This window comes from Sinocyclocheilus grahami, unplaced genomic scaffold (assembly GCF_001515645.1).
Source record: "Sinocyclocheilus grahami isolate Dianchi unplaced genomic scaffold, SAMN03320097.WGS_v1.1 scaffold424.1, whole genome shotgun sequence".
NCBI lineage: Eukaryota > Metazoa > Chordata > Actinopteri > Cypriniformes > Cyprinidae > Sinocyclocheilus > Sinocyclocheilus grahami.
In genome coordinates this window covers 201762-220900 of record NW_015505603.1, presented here as the reverse complement: position 1 = coordinate 220900, position 19139 = coordinate 201762, and the positions used below count along the sequence as shown (strand labels likewise).

Genomic DNA, 19139 nt, shown 5'->3' with positions numbered 1-19139 from the left:
CATAAAATGCATGGAATGAATGGTTCTTTGATCACTTATGGACATCGGAATTCTACGAGATTTAGGAGGAATGTGGGAAGAAGCCAGACCGAAGGTTTGGAATTTCATGGAGAACAGTGAAGAAATGGATCTGTTGCGGGTATGATACGCCTTCCTCTCATTACTGCTCCCATGTGGCTGAAAGTTGCAGTGCAAAACTGAAACTAGTCAACATTACCAATGTTGAAGCTAATTTTAATTTCCATTTCTTTGTTCTTCCAAACTCAGACGCTTCTTCGAAACAATGCCACTGCTAGTTTTTTCAGTGCCCAGTTGGCTGGGACTCAGTGGAGCGTGGAGGATGTTATAAGCTTCTTGTCTAAGCACTCCGAGGACACCATTCCACAGCATTGCAAATAAACCTAATCGAATAACAGATGACAAATTATGAAGGGAATGTTTTTAAATAGAAAAAAAACAAACACTGTATGCTTATCCAGATTGCTTTATGCTAGTCTTTCAGTATGTTCTGTAACAGTAATTAAAAATTCCCCTCTTTTCCTGTAGTTTCCTTCGCATTATGAGCCGTTCCATGCCACTTTTCATGACTCTGGCCTGGATGTACTCGGTGGCCATCATCATCAAAGGCGTCGTCTATGAGAAGGAGGCCCGGCTCAAGGAGACCATGAGGATTATGGGATTGGACAATGGAATCCTGTGGTTCAGCTGGTTCATTAGCAGCCTCATCCCTCTTCTCATCAGCGCAGGCCTGCTGGTTCTTCTACTCAAGGTACTAAAAAGACATCAGCAGATCTTAAGACAGGTTGTTTTCTAGGGAGCACACTTTTTCCATTACAAAAAACATTCAGTAATCAGTTACAATTATTACAAATTATTTATACTGTATTGCAATTTTGACTTTTTTTCCTGTTTTAGGATTTTTTATGTTAGGAGTGCTAAGTGACTTTATGGCCATTTTTCTTCCATCATCCCTTAGTGTTTTTTGATCTGAATGTTTTTTTTTTTTATTATTGTACTACTTATTATTATTATTGTTAATATTATGATAAGTAGTAGTAGTAAAACTATTACAAAAAAAACGGATAAAAAATGTTGCCTTGGCAACTAACTGATATAAAATAAGTTGACGTACCAAAATTACTAAAACTGAAATAAAAAATACATTAAAGCTAAATTGAAATATGAAAATAAATAAAATATGAAAATAATAACATATGACAAATGACAAAAGCACATAAAATGATTACAAACTAAAATTAAAATTAAAAAGCATTAATTCAGAATATTAATAAATAAAATAATATTCAATTAATTAATAATACTAATGTACAGTAACACTAATTATTTGTATTATTATTAATGTTATTTTAGTCTATTTGAGATACTATTATAGTTTTTAATAACATTTTGAATATTTTATTAATATTTACATTTTCATTTTTAAGTTTCAGTAATTTTGTTGTTTTTGCAGTTTTAGTTTTACATATATATATATATAATATATATATATATATATATATATATATTTGTGTGTGTGTAAAACAACTACTAAAACTACTTTTTATTAATTGTTATTTCTGTTAGTTTTAGTTGTGTATATATAAAATATACCCTGTAGTAACCCTGATTATTATTATTAATTGTAATAATGAATATTATTCATTATGTGGCATTCTTTAAGAAATTGTCATTAATAGAAGCAAAACAGAGATAATAACCCTGATTTTTTTTACCTTTCCAGATGGGTAATCTCCTGCCCTATAGTGACCCTGGTGTAGTCTTCCTCTTCCTCGGGTCATTCGCCGTGGTAACCATCATGCAGTGTTTTCTGATCAGTACGGCGTTCGCACGTGCCAACCTGGCAGCGGCTTGCGGGGGCATCATCTACTTCACCCTCTACCTGCCTTATGTGCTCTGTGTGGCTTGGCAAGACTACGTGGGCTTCACTGCCAAAGTCATCGCTGTAAGTTTATGACCATCTGCAAAAAATGTGTTAAAAAATATCAGTTACACAGTGCAAATGTGTTTGTGTTTGTGTGCAGCGTCATCGGTTGTTGGCCAAATGCATTAGGTTGTCGTACAGTATATTGCATAAGGAAACTAATTTATACTGCTCTCCTTATCTAAAATGACCTACGGGTGCGATGAGAATATCTTAACTGTAAAATCACACTTTAAACCCATTGTAGGGTTTGGTTCCTGACACTAGATTACAAGGAATCTTCACTGGGGTGTTCCTGTTTAAACTAGTTAAATGCTGGTGAGATTACTTTGACCAAGGCACTTAACCCTAGGGTCTTTCAAGGTGGATTGATCCTGCGCAGTTACCTAGTTACATGTCATTAAAGTGACTTAAAGTAGAATTATCGCATGAACTTCAGGTCCTGCTGGAACAACCTGAGATTAAGTGTCCAGCTCAAGGGCACAAAGGTAATAGGGAATCTCGGTCAGTGCATTTATATTCACATTTGAAAGCAATTTGAACTATTTGAGGTACACTAAAACAATATATATATATATATATATTTTTTTTTTAAGGTCATATAAATGATTTCATCTGACTGAAATCATACCAGTCTAATTTTTTACTCTTTTTTTTAACTCAATGCTTTTTTATCTTGTTTTCCAGTAAAAATATCTAAACATCCATTATTGACAATTTACTTTAGAACTAAAATCATGTAAGATATTAAATCTGTTTTCTGAGAAATGTATCAAAATTGATTCTTCAACTGAGTAAAAAAAAATAATTTTGCCTTTTGAATTAAGTCCCCCTCAAATGACTTATTTTGGATCAAGAAACCTTGACTAACATTATACGTGTACTACAGGGTGGACAAAACAACACAATTTACATCTAATTTGGTTGTGTCCACAGAGCTTCCTGTCTCCAGTGGCATTTGGATTTGGCTGTGAATATTTTGCCCTGTTTGAGGAGCAAGGTGTGGGCATCCAATGGAATAACCTCTTCTCTAGCCCCATGGAAGAAGACAACTACAACCTCACCACCTGCCTCATCCTCATGTACTTTGATGCCTTCCTGTATGGGGTCATGACCTGGTACATTGAGGCCGTGTTCCCAGGGCAGTATGGCATTCCCAGGCCATGGTACTTCCCTTTCACTAAATCCTACTGGTTTGGAGAGAGCAACACAAACAGTACTGCAGTTCATGGAAAGAAGGGAAATGCTGGGGGTAAGAAAAGTTTTTTATAAGGGATACACCTGATGATTATTTTCATGTTAAAAACTATACTATTTTGGAGAGGCGGTTCATATTAAGAAGCCACTGGCACTGGCCAGTGGACTGTTTTGAGTTTTGAATTTGATCATTAGATATAATCTTAAAAAACAATTGATTAATTGTGTTTGTGTTGTTTTTTAAAGCTGTCTGCATTGAAGAGGAACCCACTCACCTTGAATTGGGAGTTTACATTAAGAATCTTGTGAAGGTCTACCGTCATGGCAAAAAGCTAGCAGTCGATGGGTTGACACTTGGCTTCTATGAGGGGCAAATAACTTCTTTCCTAGGTCACAATGGAGCTGGAAAAACCACCACCATGTAAGTTCATATTTCACTTTCTATTCATAAAATAAATAAAATGTAATAAAAATTAATAAAATTTATAACTGTTTCAAATCAGCATATTAGAATGATTTCTGAAGGATCACATGGATTGGAGTAATGGCTGCTTGGACTTTGTTTGTTTTTTTCTTTCTTTCTTTTTGGTTACAATATCTAACCCTCCAATTTGCCTTCAATGTTTTAGGTCTATCCTAACTGGCCTTTTCCCTCCCACCTCTGGCACTGCATATATAATGGGCAAAGATATTCGCTCAGAGCTCAGTTCGATCAGACAGAGCCTCGGAGTGTGTCCACAACACAACGTCCTCTTCAGCATGTAAGTGCTTTAATAAGACCCTGCAAGAAAAATGATGCGAAAACAAGTCACATATTAGTTGATGTTAAGGTTGTATAAATCAGTTCTGTGGATGCTAATCCACCTTTTGCTTGGCCTGGTGTATTTCAGGTTGACAGTAGAAGAGCACATCTGGTTCTACGCCCGTCTGAAGGGTCTGTCTGAGGAGGAAGTGAAGGCTGAGACGGAGCAGATTCTGACTGATACCGGCCTTCCACACAAACGCAAATCCAGGACCAGCCAACTGTCCGGTGTGTGGCATTATGACCTCTGAAATTTTGATTTGTTAGTTGTTTGATTTGCTGCAAACTTACACTTTTGTGCTCCTTAGGTGGTATGCAGAGGAAACTCTCGGTAGCCCTTGCTTTTGTTGGAGGGTCAAAGGTTGTTATTCTGGACGAGCCCACTGCTGGTGTGGACCCATACGCTCGAAGAGGCATCTGGGACCTTCTTCTGAAGTATCGTGCAGGTAACTACCCCATTCGTTTTGTATTTAAAAACAAAGAAAATGCCATCAGATCTTATTTAGGACTTTTGGTATTTTTTAGGTCGGACTATCATTCTTTCCACCCATCATATGGATGAAGCGGATATTCTGGGCGATCGTATTGCTATCATCTCCCATGGAAAGCTTTGTTGTGTGGGCTCGTCGCTCTTTCTTAAGACTCAACTGGGAACTGGATACTATCTTACCTTGGTGAAGAAAAACACTGAGCCTTCTCTCAGTTCTTGCAGGAACTCGAGCAGCACTGTGTCCTTTGTTAAGAAAGTAAGCACACTTCAGTTTGCAAAAACACCCAACGAAAACATTGATTAGTTGTTAAGCTAACATGCTAAACACTGTTGTTTCATTGGTTTTCTAGGATGACAATGCGTCTGAGAGCAGTTCGGATGCTGGTCTAGGTAGTGACCAAGAGAGCGAAGCCACCACAGCGATTGGTAAAACACCACAAGACCTCAAACTTTAAAATGATGAATAACTTTTCAGTTCATCATATTATAACTGAATCTTATAATGTGTCTGAATCACTAAAGTTTTCACTTTGTTCAATATGTTCTGTAGGAACTACATGGCCAGATTCTCCTGTTGTTCCTGTTGATGTGGCCCTCATCTCCAGTCTAATCTTGAAGCACGTTCCTGCGGCCCGCATGGTGGAAGACCTTGGTCATGAGATCACATATGTGTTGCCATACGAGTCTGCCAAAGATGGTGCATTCGTTGAGCTCTTCCATGACATGGATGATCGCCTCGCTGACCTTTGCATTTCAAGCTATGGTGTCTCAGATACTACACTTGAAGAGGTACGTGTAGCTTGTCTTGGTTTTTATCTGTCAAGAAAAGCTTTAGGATGCTAGCTGTGATTTTTGACAACATGTGCAAGTTACTAATGATATTTCTTGTTTGTCTTTATAGATTTTCCTTAAAGTGGCAGAGGACAGTGGAGTTGACACAGAAATCATCTCAGGTAAATTTGTACCTCACTATTAGCTGTCTAGTAAATGGAATAAGCAGTTAAAAGACAAAAAATCCTGTAAAGATCTCATCTTGTATTATTAATTTTGTTAGATGGAACTCTGCCAGTGCGCAGACATAGACAACACTCATTTGGTGCTGACCACCAGAGCTGCCTCAAACCTCTGACTGAAGATGATAACTTTGACTGCAACAACTCTGATGGTGATCCAGGTAGACCTTAAAGCCCTAAAACATCTATACTGTATCATTACAGTAGAGTCAGCCAAATATCTTCGTTTTTTGGGTTTAAATGTGTCATTGATATATTTGATCGGCAGAATCAAAAGAGACAGACTATTTGAGCGTTTCCAATGGGAAAGGATCATTTCAGGTGAAAGGCTGGAGTTTGAAGAGGCAACAGTTTGTGGCTTTGATGTGGAAGAGATTGCTTTATGCTCGCCGCTCAAGGAAAGGCTTCTTCGCACAGGTAGGAATGAGAAATATAGTCAATAAAAAAAAACTAAATCTAGGCTGGGTTTACCAAAATCATAAGTAGATCAAGTAGATCATAGAAACTGTTAGTGCCAATTGTTTCTACGATTCCCAAAAACAACGTAAGCCTAAGTAGATTGGATGCACTATTGGTGCCAATGATTTCTATGATTCCCCAAAACATTGTAAACCTAAGTAGATTGTAAAGACTACTGATGCCAGTGGTTTCTAAAATCTAGTTAGGCTCATGCTACTTTTGGGAAACGCAGCCCATGTCAGTACAGTTCAGTTTTGATCAACTCACTTTGATTCTCTTTGCAGATTGTTCTTCCCGCTGTGTTTGTATGCATCGCTCTGGTGTTCAGTCTTATTGTGCCACCATTCGGAAAATATCCCAGCCTGGCTCTTAATCCCTGGATGTATGAAGAACAGTTTACTTTCATCAGGTATGATAAGGACAACATGCGCTACTCAACACAAATTTAAAAAGCTTGCATGAAACCATTTAGATTAAATATGGTCTTTCTTTGTCACAGTGATGATGCTCCACATGATATAAGCACACAAAAATTACTCAACGCTTTGTTAGATGATCCTAGCTTTGGAACGCGATGCATGGATGGAGAACCAATTCCGTAAGTAACTTACAGTATATGACACATTTTTTTGTAACTGCCATTATTTTTAATTCAGGAAAAAACTAAGCTCGTCTTCTCCCATGGTTTCAGTGATGCTCCCTGTACAATGGGCGATGAGGAATGGTCTACTCCAGAAGTGTCAGAAAGTGTGATGGACATTTTCACATCAACAAACTGGACCATGGACAACCCATCACCTGCTTGCGAGTGCAGCTGTAATGGTAAAAAGAAGATGCTCCCAGAATGCCCTGCTGGTGCAGGTGGACTGCCACCTCCTCAGATTAAGATCAGTGAGACTGAGACCCTCCAGAACCTGACGGGACGAAACATCTCAGACTATCTAGTGAAGACATACGCACAGATCATTGGGAAAAGGTTTGGCCTGATTGTCTATCCAAATGAACTGAAATAGTTCAGCAGCATCATTCAACACATTAACAGATTGTTTCTTTCATAGCTTAAAGAACAAGATATGGGTGAACGAATTCAGATATGGAGGATTTTCATTGGGTGCTAGAAGCACTCAGGTACTTCCTCCTGCTGAGGAGATAGATGATGCCATCTCTAGAGTCAGGGAAATCTTCCAACTGGGGAAGGTAAGCCAAAACATTGAGTCTTAGGAAATTAATCAAATAGCTCTCAGGAATAGTGCATGAAGTGTTTCTTATCCTACTCTTTTAGGACTCAGGATCAGCGGCCGACCGTTTCTTGAAAAGCCTGTCTGCCTTCATCAATGGGCTGGACACTAAGAATAATGTCAAGGTGAGTGACAATTGGATGACTGCCATTTCTATTTTATATTTTAAATAAGTCTACTTGGAATGATCTTTATTGGCAATTTGTTTTCAGATATGGTTCAATAACAAGGGCTGGCACGGTATTGGAGCTTTCCTCAATGTAATGAACAATGGTATCTTGCGTGCCAGCTTACCGCCTGGCAAAGACGCTCGTCAATTTGGCATCACTACGTTCAACCATCCGCTCAATCTGACAAAGGAACAGCTTTCTCAAGTGGCCCTGTAAGCATTGAAACATTGATTAAATTAAATTTAAATAACGTTAAGTGCATTGGTCATGTTTTTCTTATCTCTGAACCCTGATTTTGGCATTTCAGAATGACTACCTCAGTGGATGTGCTGGTTTCCATCTGTGTGATCTTCGCCATGTCCTTTGTCCCTGCCAGCTTCGTTGTCTTCCTCATTCAGGAGCGAGTGAATAAGGCCAAGCACATGCAGTTTATCAGTGGAGTTCAGCCATTCCTCTACTGGCTGGCCAACTTTCTCTGGGATATGGTGAGTGTCTGGTTTTGCTTTCAAATCTCATAATGCACCACTCACCTACTTGGCTGCTGACCCAAAATTTCTAATACACATTTCTGTCTATTTTCTGGTACAGTGCAATTATGTCGTCCCTGCTACTCTGGTGATCGTGATCTTTGTGTGCTTTCAACAAAAAGCCTACGTCTCTGCCACCAACCTTCCTGTTCTTGCCCTTCTACTGCTTCTTTATGGGTAAAAAAAATACAGATCAAGACATTCACTTATATCAAAAATACCAGCTCAATATGGTGATAATGTATGTAGGTACTGACAATATACTCCATAAATAGAAACAGAAAAAACAGGTTATGAACTATATTTATAAAAGAAATAATAAAACGGGGGGAAAACACATATTATAAAGTATGTTTGGGGACATTTGTTAAAGAAAATTTCAAATAGAAATATAATAAATATAGGAGAAAAACAGATTATAAAGCATATTTGGGGACATATTTTGAAGAGAATGTGAAATAGAAATAGAAATGGGGGGGGTGATTATAAAGTATGTTTAGGGGCATTTGAAGAAAATGTGAAAGAATAAAAATAGAAAAAAACTGATTACAAACAAAATTTTAAATAGAATAAAAATAGAAACATCATAACATATATAACATATAAATATATAACAGATACAAAAATAGAAAGTACTTTTAAGTACATTTTCTGATGAAGATGTGAAATAGAATAAACATAAGAAAAAAATGAATTATAAAGTACATACAGATACATTTTCTGAAGATAATGGGAAAGAAATTAAATAGAAAAAAAAACATCAAATAAATATAGGAACATACTATATATATATGTTTAGAAATATTTTCTAAAAATGATGTGAGTGGTGCTTGTCTTTGCAAAATATGTTTCTTAGATAGTCTGATCCCTAGACATGGCTGGGGGTCCCACATGGGGCCTCTTTATATTTCCTTTAGTGAAAGAGCACACCCACTTCTACTGTATGTATAAATTCCGCAGATATGGAAAGACCCCTTTGGGGCCCTGTATGGGATTATACATTATACTTTACAAAGCACACAATCTGGGAATCTTCCCTAGCGAAAAGAGCTCTCCCTCATGTCTCTATGATATTGTGATACATAGATATGCTTGGGGCCTGACATGGGGCCTCAATTCACTGCCAATTTGCACATAACCTTTTCCCTGGTAATAAATACTTATTCTTGTCTCTCTTCAGATGGTCCATCACTCCTCTTATGTACCCGGCTTCATTCCTCTTCAAAATCCCCAGCACCGCTTATGTGGTTCTCACTAGCGTCAACATCCTCATTGGGATCAATGGCAGCGTGTCCACTTTTGTCATGGAGTTATTTGGAAATAATGTAAGAAATTACTTTTTTGGTTTCATCCTAATGCCATCTTGCTATTTGCTATTCTTAGCAGTAATTTTCAAGCACATATAATGATTTCTAATGTCTTCATTCCCTTCTGCAGGAGATTGGTGGCATTAATGACATCCTGAAGAACGTTTTGCTCATCTTTCCACATTTTTGCCTGGGTCGAGGTCTCATCGACATGGTGAAGAATCAGGCCATGGCTGACGCTCTGGAGAGATTTGGTAAGATTAGCTAGCTCCACTTTAAATTTTCATTTTTTGACAGATTACCAATATAAGAGCAATGAATTCCAGAGTTTGACCTCATAAGCTTGATCTGTGTCTACTGTATTAACTGTAACTACTGCAAGGGTAAATATTACCTATGCTGAATGCTCTCTTACCTTGCATTAGGTGAGAACCGTTTCCGTTCTCCATTGGAGTGGGACATGGTGGGCAAGAATCTTTTTGCTATGGCTGTGGAAGGAGTGGTTTTCTTCATCATCACAGTCCTTATCCAGTACCGTTTCTTCTTTGAACCCAAGTAAGCAACATCACAAGATGATATTCTAAAACAAATTACATTTATATGAATTGCAAATGAAATTATGGATTAGAAGATTTAGAAGATCTAATATGGTTTGATCATTTCCTGCAGGTCTTTAAGTGCCAAGTTGAGTCCGATTGGAGAGGAGGATGAGGATGTGGCCAGAGAGAGGCAGAAAATCATGAGTGGAGCTGGACAGGGAGACATTCTTGAACTCCGACAACTCACTAAGGTCAGCAGAAATCCTCGGCTGATGAACACCGATATCAACATTAGTATTTCAAATTTAGTCAAATAAATGTTGCCCTCACCAATCTGTCATCCTTTTCAATTACAGGTGTACAAGCGGAAACAGAAGCCCGCTGTTGATCGTCTATGTGTTGGCATTCCTCCAGGAGAGGTAATTCATGACAGCTGCCTCATGATCAGCCTCATTTGAATGAATCACTCTTCTCGTCTACTGTAAGACCACAAACTGACGTGTTTCCTTCTTCTTGCAGTGCTTCGGTCTGCTTGGTGTCAACGGAGCCGGAAAGACCAGTACTTTTAAAATGCTGACCGGAGACTGTGTGGTCACCAAAGGAGAAGCATTCTTGGCTGGGAAAAGGTACAGACAGTAAAATACAATTAGTTATTATAAGTAGCATATATGATGCTACTTCCTTACTACAGCATGCGTGTGTATATATATACAGTGGGTACGGAAAGTATTCAGACCCCCTTAAATTTTTCACTCTTTGTTATATTGCAGCCATTTGCTCAAATCATTTAAGTTAATTTTTTTCCTCATTAATGTACACACAGCGCCCCATATTGACAGAAAAACACAGAATTGTTGACATTTTTGCAGATTTATTAAAAAAGAAAAACTGAAATATCACATGGTCCTAAGTATTCAGACCCTTTGCTCAGTATTTAGTAGAAGCACCCTTTTGATCGAATACAGCCATGAGTCTTTTTGGGAAAGAGGCAACAAGTTTTTCACACCTGGATTTGGGAATCCTCTGCCATTCCTCCTTGCAGAGCCTCTCCAGTTCTGTCAGGTTGGATAGTAAACGTTGGTGGACAGCCATTTTTAGGTCTCTCCAGAGATGCTCAATTGAGTTTAAGTCAGGGCTCTGGCTGGGCCATTCAAGAACAGTCACAGAGTTGTTGTGAAGCCACTCCTTCGTTATTTTAGCTGTGTGCTTAAGGTCATTGTCTTGTTGGAAGGTAAACCTTCAGCCCAGTCTGAGGTCCTGAGCACTCTGGAGAAAGTTTTCGTCCAGGATAACCCTGTACTTGGCCGCATTCATCTTTCACGACTTCCTTTTACACTGAAATGCCTTCCGTTTGCACTGAAAAGTTCACACACATACACATATGAAATCACTTGCATAGGCCTATATATGTATGTACACAACTAAAGTATACGTCTTTCTTATCTGAACTGTATACGTTAGTGAATTTTATTTTGTATGTATGCGCGAGTGTTTTATGGATGTGTATGCGCGCATCGAGTTTATATGTATGTGCCAGTGTTTATAGGTGTATATGCATGGATCAAGTTTGTATGTATAGGTGAGTCTGCATGCAGCGAGTTTATATGTATGTGCGTGTGGTGTTGTAGGTGTATATGCACGGATCGAGTTTATATATATATAAGCGAGTGTCTATAGGTGTATGCATGCGTCAACTTTGTATGTATACGCAAGATATAAGATGCTGATTTCATTTTCCAGCAGGATTTGGCACCTGCCCACACTGCCAAAAGGTATATAGGTACATATATGGCAATGACCATGGTGTTGGTGTGCTTGACTGGCCAGCAAACTCACCAGACCTGAATCCCATAGATAATCAATGGGGTATTGTCAAGAGGAAAATGAGAAACAAGAGACCAAAAAATGCAGATGAGCTGAAGGCCACTGTCAAAGAAACCTGGGCTTCCATACCACCTCAGCAGTGCCACAAACTGATCACCTCCATGCCACGCCGAATTGAGGCAGTAATTAAAGCAAAAGGAGCCCCTACCAAGAATTGAGTACATGTAAAGTAAATGAACATATTTTCCAGGAGGCCAACAATTCACTAAAAAAAAAATTTCTTATGAAGTATTCTAATTTGTTGAGATAGTGAATTGGTGGGTTTTGGTTAAATGTGAGCCAAAATCATAAGTCATAGGTTCATCTTAAAATTATGTGGATGCATTTTTTGATGACGCTGCTCCTTCTTATTTCCAGTATACTCAGAGAAATAGATGAAGTACATCAGAACATGGGCTACTGCCCTCAGTTTGATGCCATCAACGATCTGCTGACAGGACGGGAACACCTGGAGTTCTACGCCATCCTGCGTGGTGTACCTGAAAAGGAAGTTTGTGAGGTGAGCAGAGCATATAAACTAACACCAGTACTTAAATAATGATTTACTCTTTTTTTATTTATCTTTAAAAAAGCATCATATGACCCCTTTAAAAGACGATATCTCCGTTTGCATAGAACTCCATTTGAAGCGCCGTAACTTTGCAGATATTGTTTATGCTCAAACAGCAACATTACACACTAACTAACGATTAAAAAAGTGAAATCGCAATCAACCACCCCTTTAAGAAAACAATGACATTTTAAAAATAATGGTAATGACAATTTGAGGGATAAAGTAAAACAGACATTTTTGTTTTTTATAATAGAAAATACTAAATTCTATATTATATTTAGTATAGAATAGAATTTTTCTTTTGATTTTGAGGTAAATGTGACTTGGAAATGTTTTGTGAGATTAACCCTAATAGGAAGTGTTGTTAGTTTTACTGATGTGTTGTACCTTGGGCAGGTGGCAGAGTGGGGAATCCGTAAACTGGGCCTCATAAAGTACGTGGACAAGAAAGCAGGAAGCTACAGCGGTGGCAACATGCGCAAACTCTCCACTGCCATTTCACTCATTGGAGCCCCACCAGTGGTCTTCCTGGTATGTGCAACGCACACATGTACACACAAAGACACTTACACAACTGGCTCAAAGTCTTATGCTTCCTAGGGTGAATGTCTGCAAACTAATCAACAAAAACAACATAAGTCTGGATCATATGACCACTGTTTGATTATTCTCTCAGCTGGGTTTCCCGCTCTCGTTGTATAAACCCCTAGAGCTAAATTACCCTGAACTCTTTAGCCTTCGCCTTCAGAGGCCTCATAGTGGGTTAATCACACAAAGATCACATAAGAATGCTCAAGAGTTAGCAAGCCTGTTTCGGTTCACTTCAGTGTGCGATACACGTGTGAGGAAGAGATGTTGTTCTTCCCGCCGATGTTGCTCTTCAATGTGTGTTTCCTATGGCTGAAACTGAGTTTTGCTGTGCTTTTGGTTACAGGACGAGCCCACCACTGGAATGGACCCCAAAGCACGACGAGCACTGTGGAACTGCATCCACAGTGTCATCAAAGAGGGACGCTCTGTCCTACTTACCTCACACAGGTACATTGACCAGACTTTTCCTAATACAATTACAGTTTATGCACTTAAACACTAACAGTCAGCTAATGTTATAGATAAGCTAATTAAGTGAGCTATTGCTAAACAGCAGCGCTGGCAGCATTGATGATAGTATTGTTTTCCTCAAAAATTTTCACGTCTTAGTTTTTTATCTTAGATTTTTGCAGAGTTTAGACCTCTACCATCTATCACTAGGGGGCAGTATTTCATCTGTTTTCTTCCATACTAACCTGCGTTCTGTTCACTCTTAGCATGGAAGAATGTGAAGCACTGTGCACCAGGATGGCCATCATGGTGAACGGCAGGTTCCGCTGTCTGGGTAGCGTCCAACACCTGAAGAACAGGTACGATCATGAATGATAGAGTGTAGCAACCGAGTTTCGGAAGTAAGAATCCCTTTCATTTTCTCCATTCGGGAATTGGATAGACAGACCTACCGTGAGATATGAGGTTGTTAATTGATCATCTCTGCTTTGTTGAAGCTGTCAGTTCACATTATTCCAACTTATTTGAGATGGTCCTCACTGCAGAACACAAGATCCAGGGGGCGTGGGTGGATCCAGATCCAACTCCTCCCACCTTACATATACCTAAACCTACCAATCTCAACCCCCTAAATGTGGATCCAACCACGCCCCCTGGATCTTGTGTTCTGCAGTGAGGGGCTACTGACTTATTTTTAAATAAGCATGTGTTAGTGACATTCTTAGTGAAAAACTACATTACTCATGTGTGGTGCACAGGTGATGCTCATTATCACTCACGTCACCAGCCTCGCTCCATTCCCACGGCTCTAGGCCCCACCCCACTCATCACATCATGATTCTGCAGAGAAATCTCTTCCAATCAGAGAACCGAAACAAGCAAACTTCCCCAAAAGAAAAACTACTTAAATATTTACAATAATAATCATAGTTAAATATTTGTATATATGTGCATATTTTGCAATAAACATAAAATGTTATTCCTATATACACTAGCAACACCGGCAACAAATTAATAGTTATTTTTCTGTCATAATAATCCATTTTGTCATTCCCAATGCTTCATGGGATTGTAGTTCTTTCCCTCATTAAGTACACAGCCTTTTTGTCCAATTTTCATATATTTTTTTTGGCTCCAAATCAGTTTGTGATGTTGTGATTCACCTCGTAGCTAGTTGGTCTGGTTCATGGCTTATTTAAGCTATTTAAAAGTACAATGTGTTTTGAATCGAATTGCAAAAACAATGACTCAAATCAAGAACATGAAGCATAAAGCATATATTACTTTTTAGACATGTTTTGATACATATACAGTGTGTATATATATATGTATGTGTATATATATATATATATATGACATCACTTGCTGCTCTTCTTGCAGATTTGGAGATGGGTACACCATCATTCTGAGGGTTGCAGGGCCAGATCCTGACCTGCAGCCGGTGATGAAGTTCATTGAGAGCGAGCTGCCGGGAAGCACCCTGAAAGAAAAGCACAGAAACATGCTGCAATACCAGCTCCCCTCCTCCCTCACCTCCCTCGCTCACATCTTCAGCATCCTCGCTAAGAACAAAGAGTTTCTCCGGATAGAGGACTACTCTGTGTCCCAGACCACTTTGGACCAGGTGAGGGGGCATTTCCAACCCTAAAATATCTCAGACACATTTCAGAGTAGGGTTTCTCATGTGTGTTGCACAGTGACCCCTACTGGGGACAAGAGGAAGTTGAAAAGCAGTCAACTGTTAAAAGGGGTAGTCATCATTTACTCTCTCTATCTCGTGTCATTCCAGACCTGTAGGACTTTATTTCTTCTGTTGAACACAAAAGAATACATTTTGAAGAATGTTAGTAACCAAACAGTTTTGGGTCCCATTGACTTCCATAGTACTTTTGTCCATACTGTTTGGTTACCAACATTCTTCAAAATATCTAATTTTGTGTCTCACAGAAGAAAGAATGTCATGCAGGTTTAGAGGGAGTAAATTATGACATAATTTTTTTTTCTGGGTGGACTATCCTTTTGGGTCACGGCCTGTTAATATTCATTAAAGGCAACAAAAAAATCGTATCACAACAAGGTATTTTAATTTTTTTGTGTGTGTTTCTTGCTGTGATTACTGAATACTCATCTTCCCAATCAACAGGTATTTGTTAACTTTGCCAAGGACCAAAGTGACGACCACTCAGAGAGCTCCATTCGTCGTAAAGAGACAGCGATCAACATGAGCCCTCTGTCTATTAAAGAGAACACGGAGAAGCCAATAGAAAGCTTTGTGTGAGCCGGAGTCTCTCTTTACACTACATGCTAACAGGAGCCAGTGGATTCCACTTATTTCACAATGTTTTTGTGGCCTTTGAGCTGCAGTCTGCTGTTCTGACCTCAGTCTGAAGATAAATGTCTTCACCGGTCAGCTGAGAGGCTGATACTGCAGCCGAGATACTTAATGCAAGTCAATGCAAAAGAAATTGAAAAGACTTCTCTCGTGTTTCTAGCATGGCTGAATCTGAACCATGTTAGTCAGTGTTAAAAACTTGAAGCCATAATTTCTGGTGTATACTGACTGTATTTTGCGCAGTCGTCAATAGAGATCGATTTTCATCATGCAAGCTAATCGGCCCGATGGAAAAATGCCAATGATCAATAATTCAGGGTCAGTGTCTTTGTATTTTATTTTCTTAAGACTAGAAGACTGGGAATCACATGCTGAAGAATCATAATTGTTTGCGTGGCTAAGGGCTGAACTGCAAAACTGAAAATTGTACTATGTTAAAATGATTTTGTTTTTAATATGTCATTATTTATAAACAAGCAATTGTTTTAGATGTTTTAAAAAGTCAGAAGGGGCATTATTTTATAGGCTGTTCTATCCAAGAGTGACTCATGTTATCTTTATATGTGCCTTTGTGCATGGGCAAAACAAAAAAGTGATTGATTTTGTAGGTTTTAAAAAAAAAATAAATAAAGTTTATACAAGCAAGCTTTACAGTTACAATATGTAACAAATACCTCGACTGACACAGTAATTCTAGGGGATGCTCCTGGATTCGCATGAACAACTTCGAAGGAAATCAATTCAAACATACCAATTATGTGCCTTCTTTAGTATAAGGGCATCTGGTGTGCCCTTCCATTGGATCTCTGGACCATTAAATACAGAAATCCACAAACACAACACTGATTCCAGCTGTATTACATAGCCGTTCGTTACAGTAAGTGTGCTCTGTCCATACATTGAGTTTGGATTGTTAAATCAGTATTTTGGATCTCATTGGGACTGGCAACAGCGTTGTCCGCCTTTCATCCAAGCACTTTACTTGCTGTGACATTATTTTATAGGCTGTTCTATCCAAGAGTGACTCATGTTATCTTTATATGTGCCTTTGTGCATGGGCAAAACAAAAAAGTGATTGATTTTGTAGGTTTTTAAAAAAAATAAAATAAAGTTTATACAAGCAAGCTTTACAGTTACAATATGTAACAAATACCTCGACTGACACAGTAATTCTAGGGGATGCTCCTGGATTCGCATGAACAACTTCGAAGGAAATCAATTCAAACATACCAATTATGTGCCTTCTTTAGTATAAGGGCATCTGGTGTGCCCTTCCATTGGATCTCTGGACCATTAAATACAGAAATCCACAAACACAACACTGATTCCAGCTGTATTACATAGCCGTTCGTTACAGTAAGTGTGCTCTGTCCATACATTGAGTTTGGATTGTTAAATCAGTATTTTGGATCTCATTGGGACTGGCAACAGCGTTGTCCGCCTTTCATCCAAGCACTTTACTTGCTGTGTTCATTTAAATTTAATTTAATGTCAAAATGTGTTCATCTCTTTGCACTGGATTCTCCACAGGCAATGGTTTTGCTGTTTTTCATTTATTGTTTAGTTTTGGTTTGGGTTCAACCTAAACGAAAGAACCAAAAAAAAAAAAAAAACTTAAAATGACAAAGTTTTTGTACCAGAGTGATGTTCCTCATTTAATACCGGTTTACATTTCAAATGTATGGCTATGGATTGTCTGTTACTTGCTTTGTACACTTACTCTATTTACACAATAAATCATGACAATTCTACAACCCTAATACTGTTTGATCTGTGACATCACATTGGGAAATTCAACAAATGAATTCTTTTCAGTGTCAATCTGCTTAAAATTTAACCAAAAGAAGCTAGATTACATCACTACATCTAGATTACATAACACTGCTGAACTTATAATTGATTTTATTATGTAAGCATTTATTGTAGAAACATAATAACATGTTGTGAATCACTGACGTAGTTTGCAGTACTTTGAGGATGGAAGTCTTAATGTGAAGTAAAGCATTATTTTGATTCACAATCATTATTTGACCATTAGCAAAAACTTCTCAAGGAACTTGCAAGAATTACATTTGTTTATCAGTTCACTTATCTCATGCATTGCATCAATCAAATTTCACTTCACATTTTCCTGAGTTTGGAGTCAAACTATGAAGCCATGTTATTTGATTGGTGAGAAAGCACAGGGGAACATGCGTTTGTTCTTCTGTGACACCAGGTACGCTGCACTCTCCTTTATTGGAGAAAAAACACAAACAGTAACAGTAAAAAAATAAAAGCAAACTGTAAAATATAAAAAAATATATTTTTCTGAGACAAAAATTATTATAATGGTATGATAATGCCCGGTGTAATGAGCTATATTTAAGATTTACCTGCCGCCACCACTCTGGCATTATCATGTGATTTATGTCGTATTGCTGCCCGCTGGTCTGCGCTCTCATAACAACATAAAACATGCACTGTGCATGGAAAGAAATATCAGAATATATATATATAAAAACTCACAAAGGCTGTATTTGTTTGATCAAAAATACAGTAATATTGTGAAACATCACTACTATTAAAATTGTAATTTATTCCTGTGATGTTAAAGTTGAATTATGATTCACTATGAACTATGATACAGCATTTATTTCAGGATTCTTTGATGACTAGAAAGTTAAAAAGAGCAGCATTTATTTGAAATATAATTTTTTTAACATTAAGAATGTCTGTACTGTCATCGTCTTCATGAGTCCTTGCTGAATAAAAGTATTAATACTTTTTTTTTTTAAATACTGACCACAAACTTTTGAACACTACTGTATATTAAAATTACAGGATGTAACTATTGTTTTAAAACATATCTGCTTTCTTGTCTACACTCACCTTGATTAAGCTGTCCGAATTCAGAGTGAAAAACCCCAATTGCGTGGGCGTATCCTGATCCTGTGTGGGTGCCCACTGCTGCCTGAAACGCCCTGCCCCACACCGCCGGACCACCAGGCTTCATCTGGAAGGTTGCCAGCTCCAAAATTCCTACAGAAAAAAAAAATTTCACCTAAAGCATTTGAAATATGTGTGTCTTTGTTTTGTGAACTATTTATGAATGTTTATGCATGTCTGGTACTGGCAGAAGGGGGAAAACAGTCCTTAGGGTCAGACAATAAGTTGTAAAAAAAATATATATTTTTTTCTTTGCTTATGTCTTATCGCTTACAGCACCATGTGAGCATGCATTGGTATAGCATACATTCTCACCTCCATCTTTGGGTGGCTTCTGAATTTTGCTCCAGGGTACGTCACCTCATTATCCTGAGAGATCAGCATGAGCATCGCTTTAGAGATGTATTGCTCGATCCATTTGGGGTCTTGAGCCAGGGCTGCCCGCACAGATGCCCTGTCTATTACAGCAAAGACAGAAAGGAATGTTTCTTATGGAGTAGTATGTGAGCTGCATTGTGTTTTTAGACATTTTAAATAAAATAAATACATATTATCTTAGTAAGATTACTTGTTTATTGTATAAACGCTAAGAGAGGATTTTATTTTTACTGAAAATGCTAGTTAATGTTATCACAAAACTTACTGACTCTACTCACATAGGGAATAACAAACATCCCCCCCCCCCCCCCCCCCCCTAAACAAACAAATTCATTTTAT

At 38.2% G+C, this 19139-nt stretch overlaps 1 protein-coding gene and 1 pseudogene across 1 annotated transcript; one reads left to right on the top strand and one right to left on the bottom strand.

Annotated features, from left to right (window-relative positions):
• The first annotated feature begins 552 nt into the window (after positions 1–552).
• On the top strand, positions 553–16477 carry LOC107551454 (ATP-binding cassette sub-family A member 1-like). Its single transcript, XM_016233059.1, has 33 exons — positions 553–769; positions 1742–1963; positions 2879–3194; positions 3386–3560; positions 3769–3900; positions 4030–4169; positions 4250–4387; positions 4467–4687; positions 4782–4857; positions 4982–5220; positions 5333–5384; positions 5486–5605; positions 5713–5861; positions 6188–6312; positions 6403–6501; positions 6595–6879; positions 6962–7100; positions 7186–7266; positions 7354–7523; positions 7619–7796; positions 7900–8015; positions 9019–9163; positions 9276–9399; positions 9571–9700; positions 9815–9935; positions 10041–10103; positions 10204–10310; positions 11926–12067; positions 12518–12652; positions 13056–13159; positions 13429–13521; positions 14543–14786; positions 15306–16477. Exons 1-33 carry the CDS (start codon positions 560–562, stop codon positions 15438–15440), a joined length of 4926 nt encoding a protein of 1641 aa, XP_016088545.1. The 5' UTR covers positions 553–559; the 3' UTR covers positions 15441–16477.
• Positions 16478–17456: 979 nt separating this feature from the next.
• The window catches only part of LOC107551456 (protein NipSnap homolog 3A-like), a 13150-nt pseudogene continuing 11467 nt past the window's right edge, over positions 17457–19139 (bottom strand).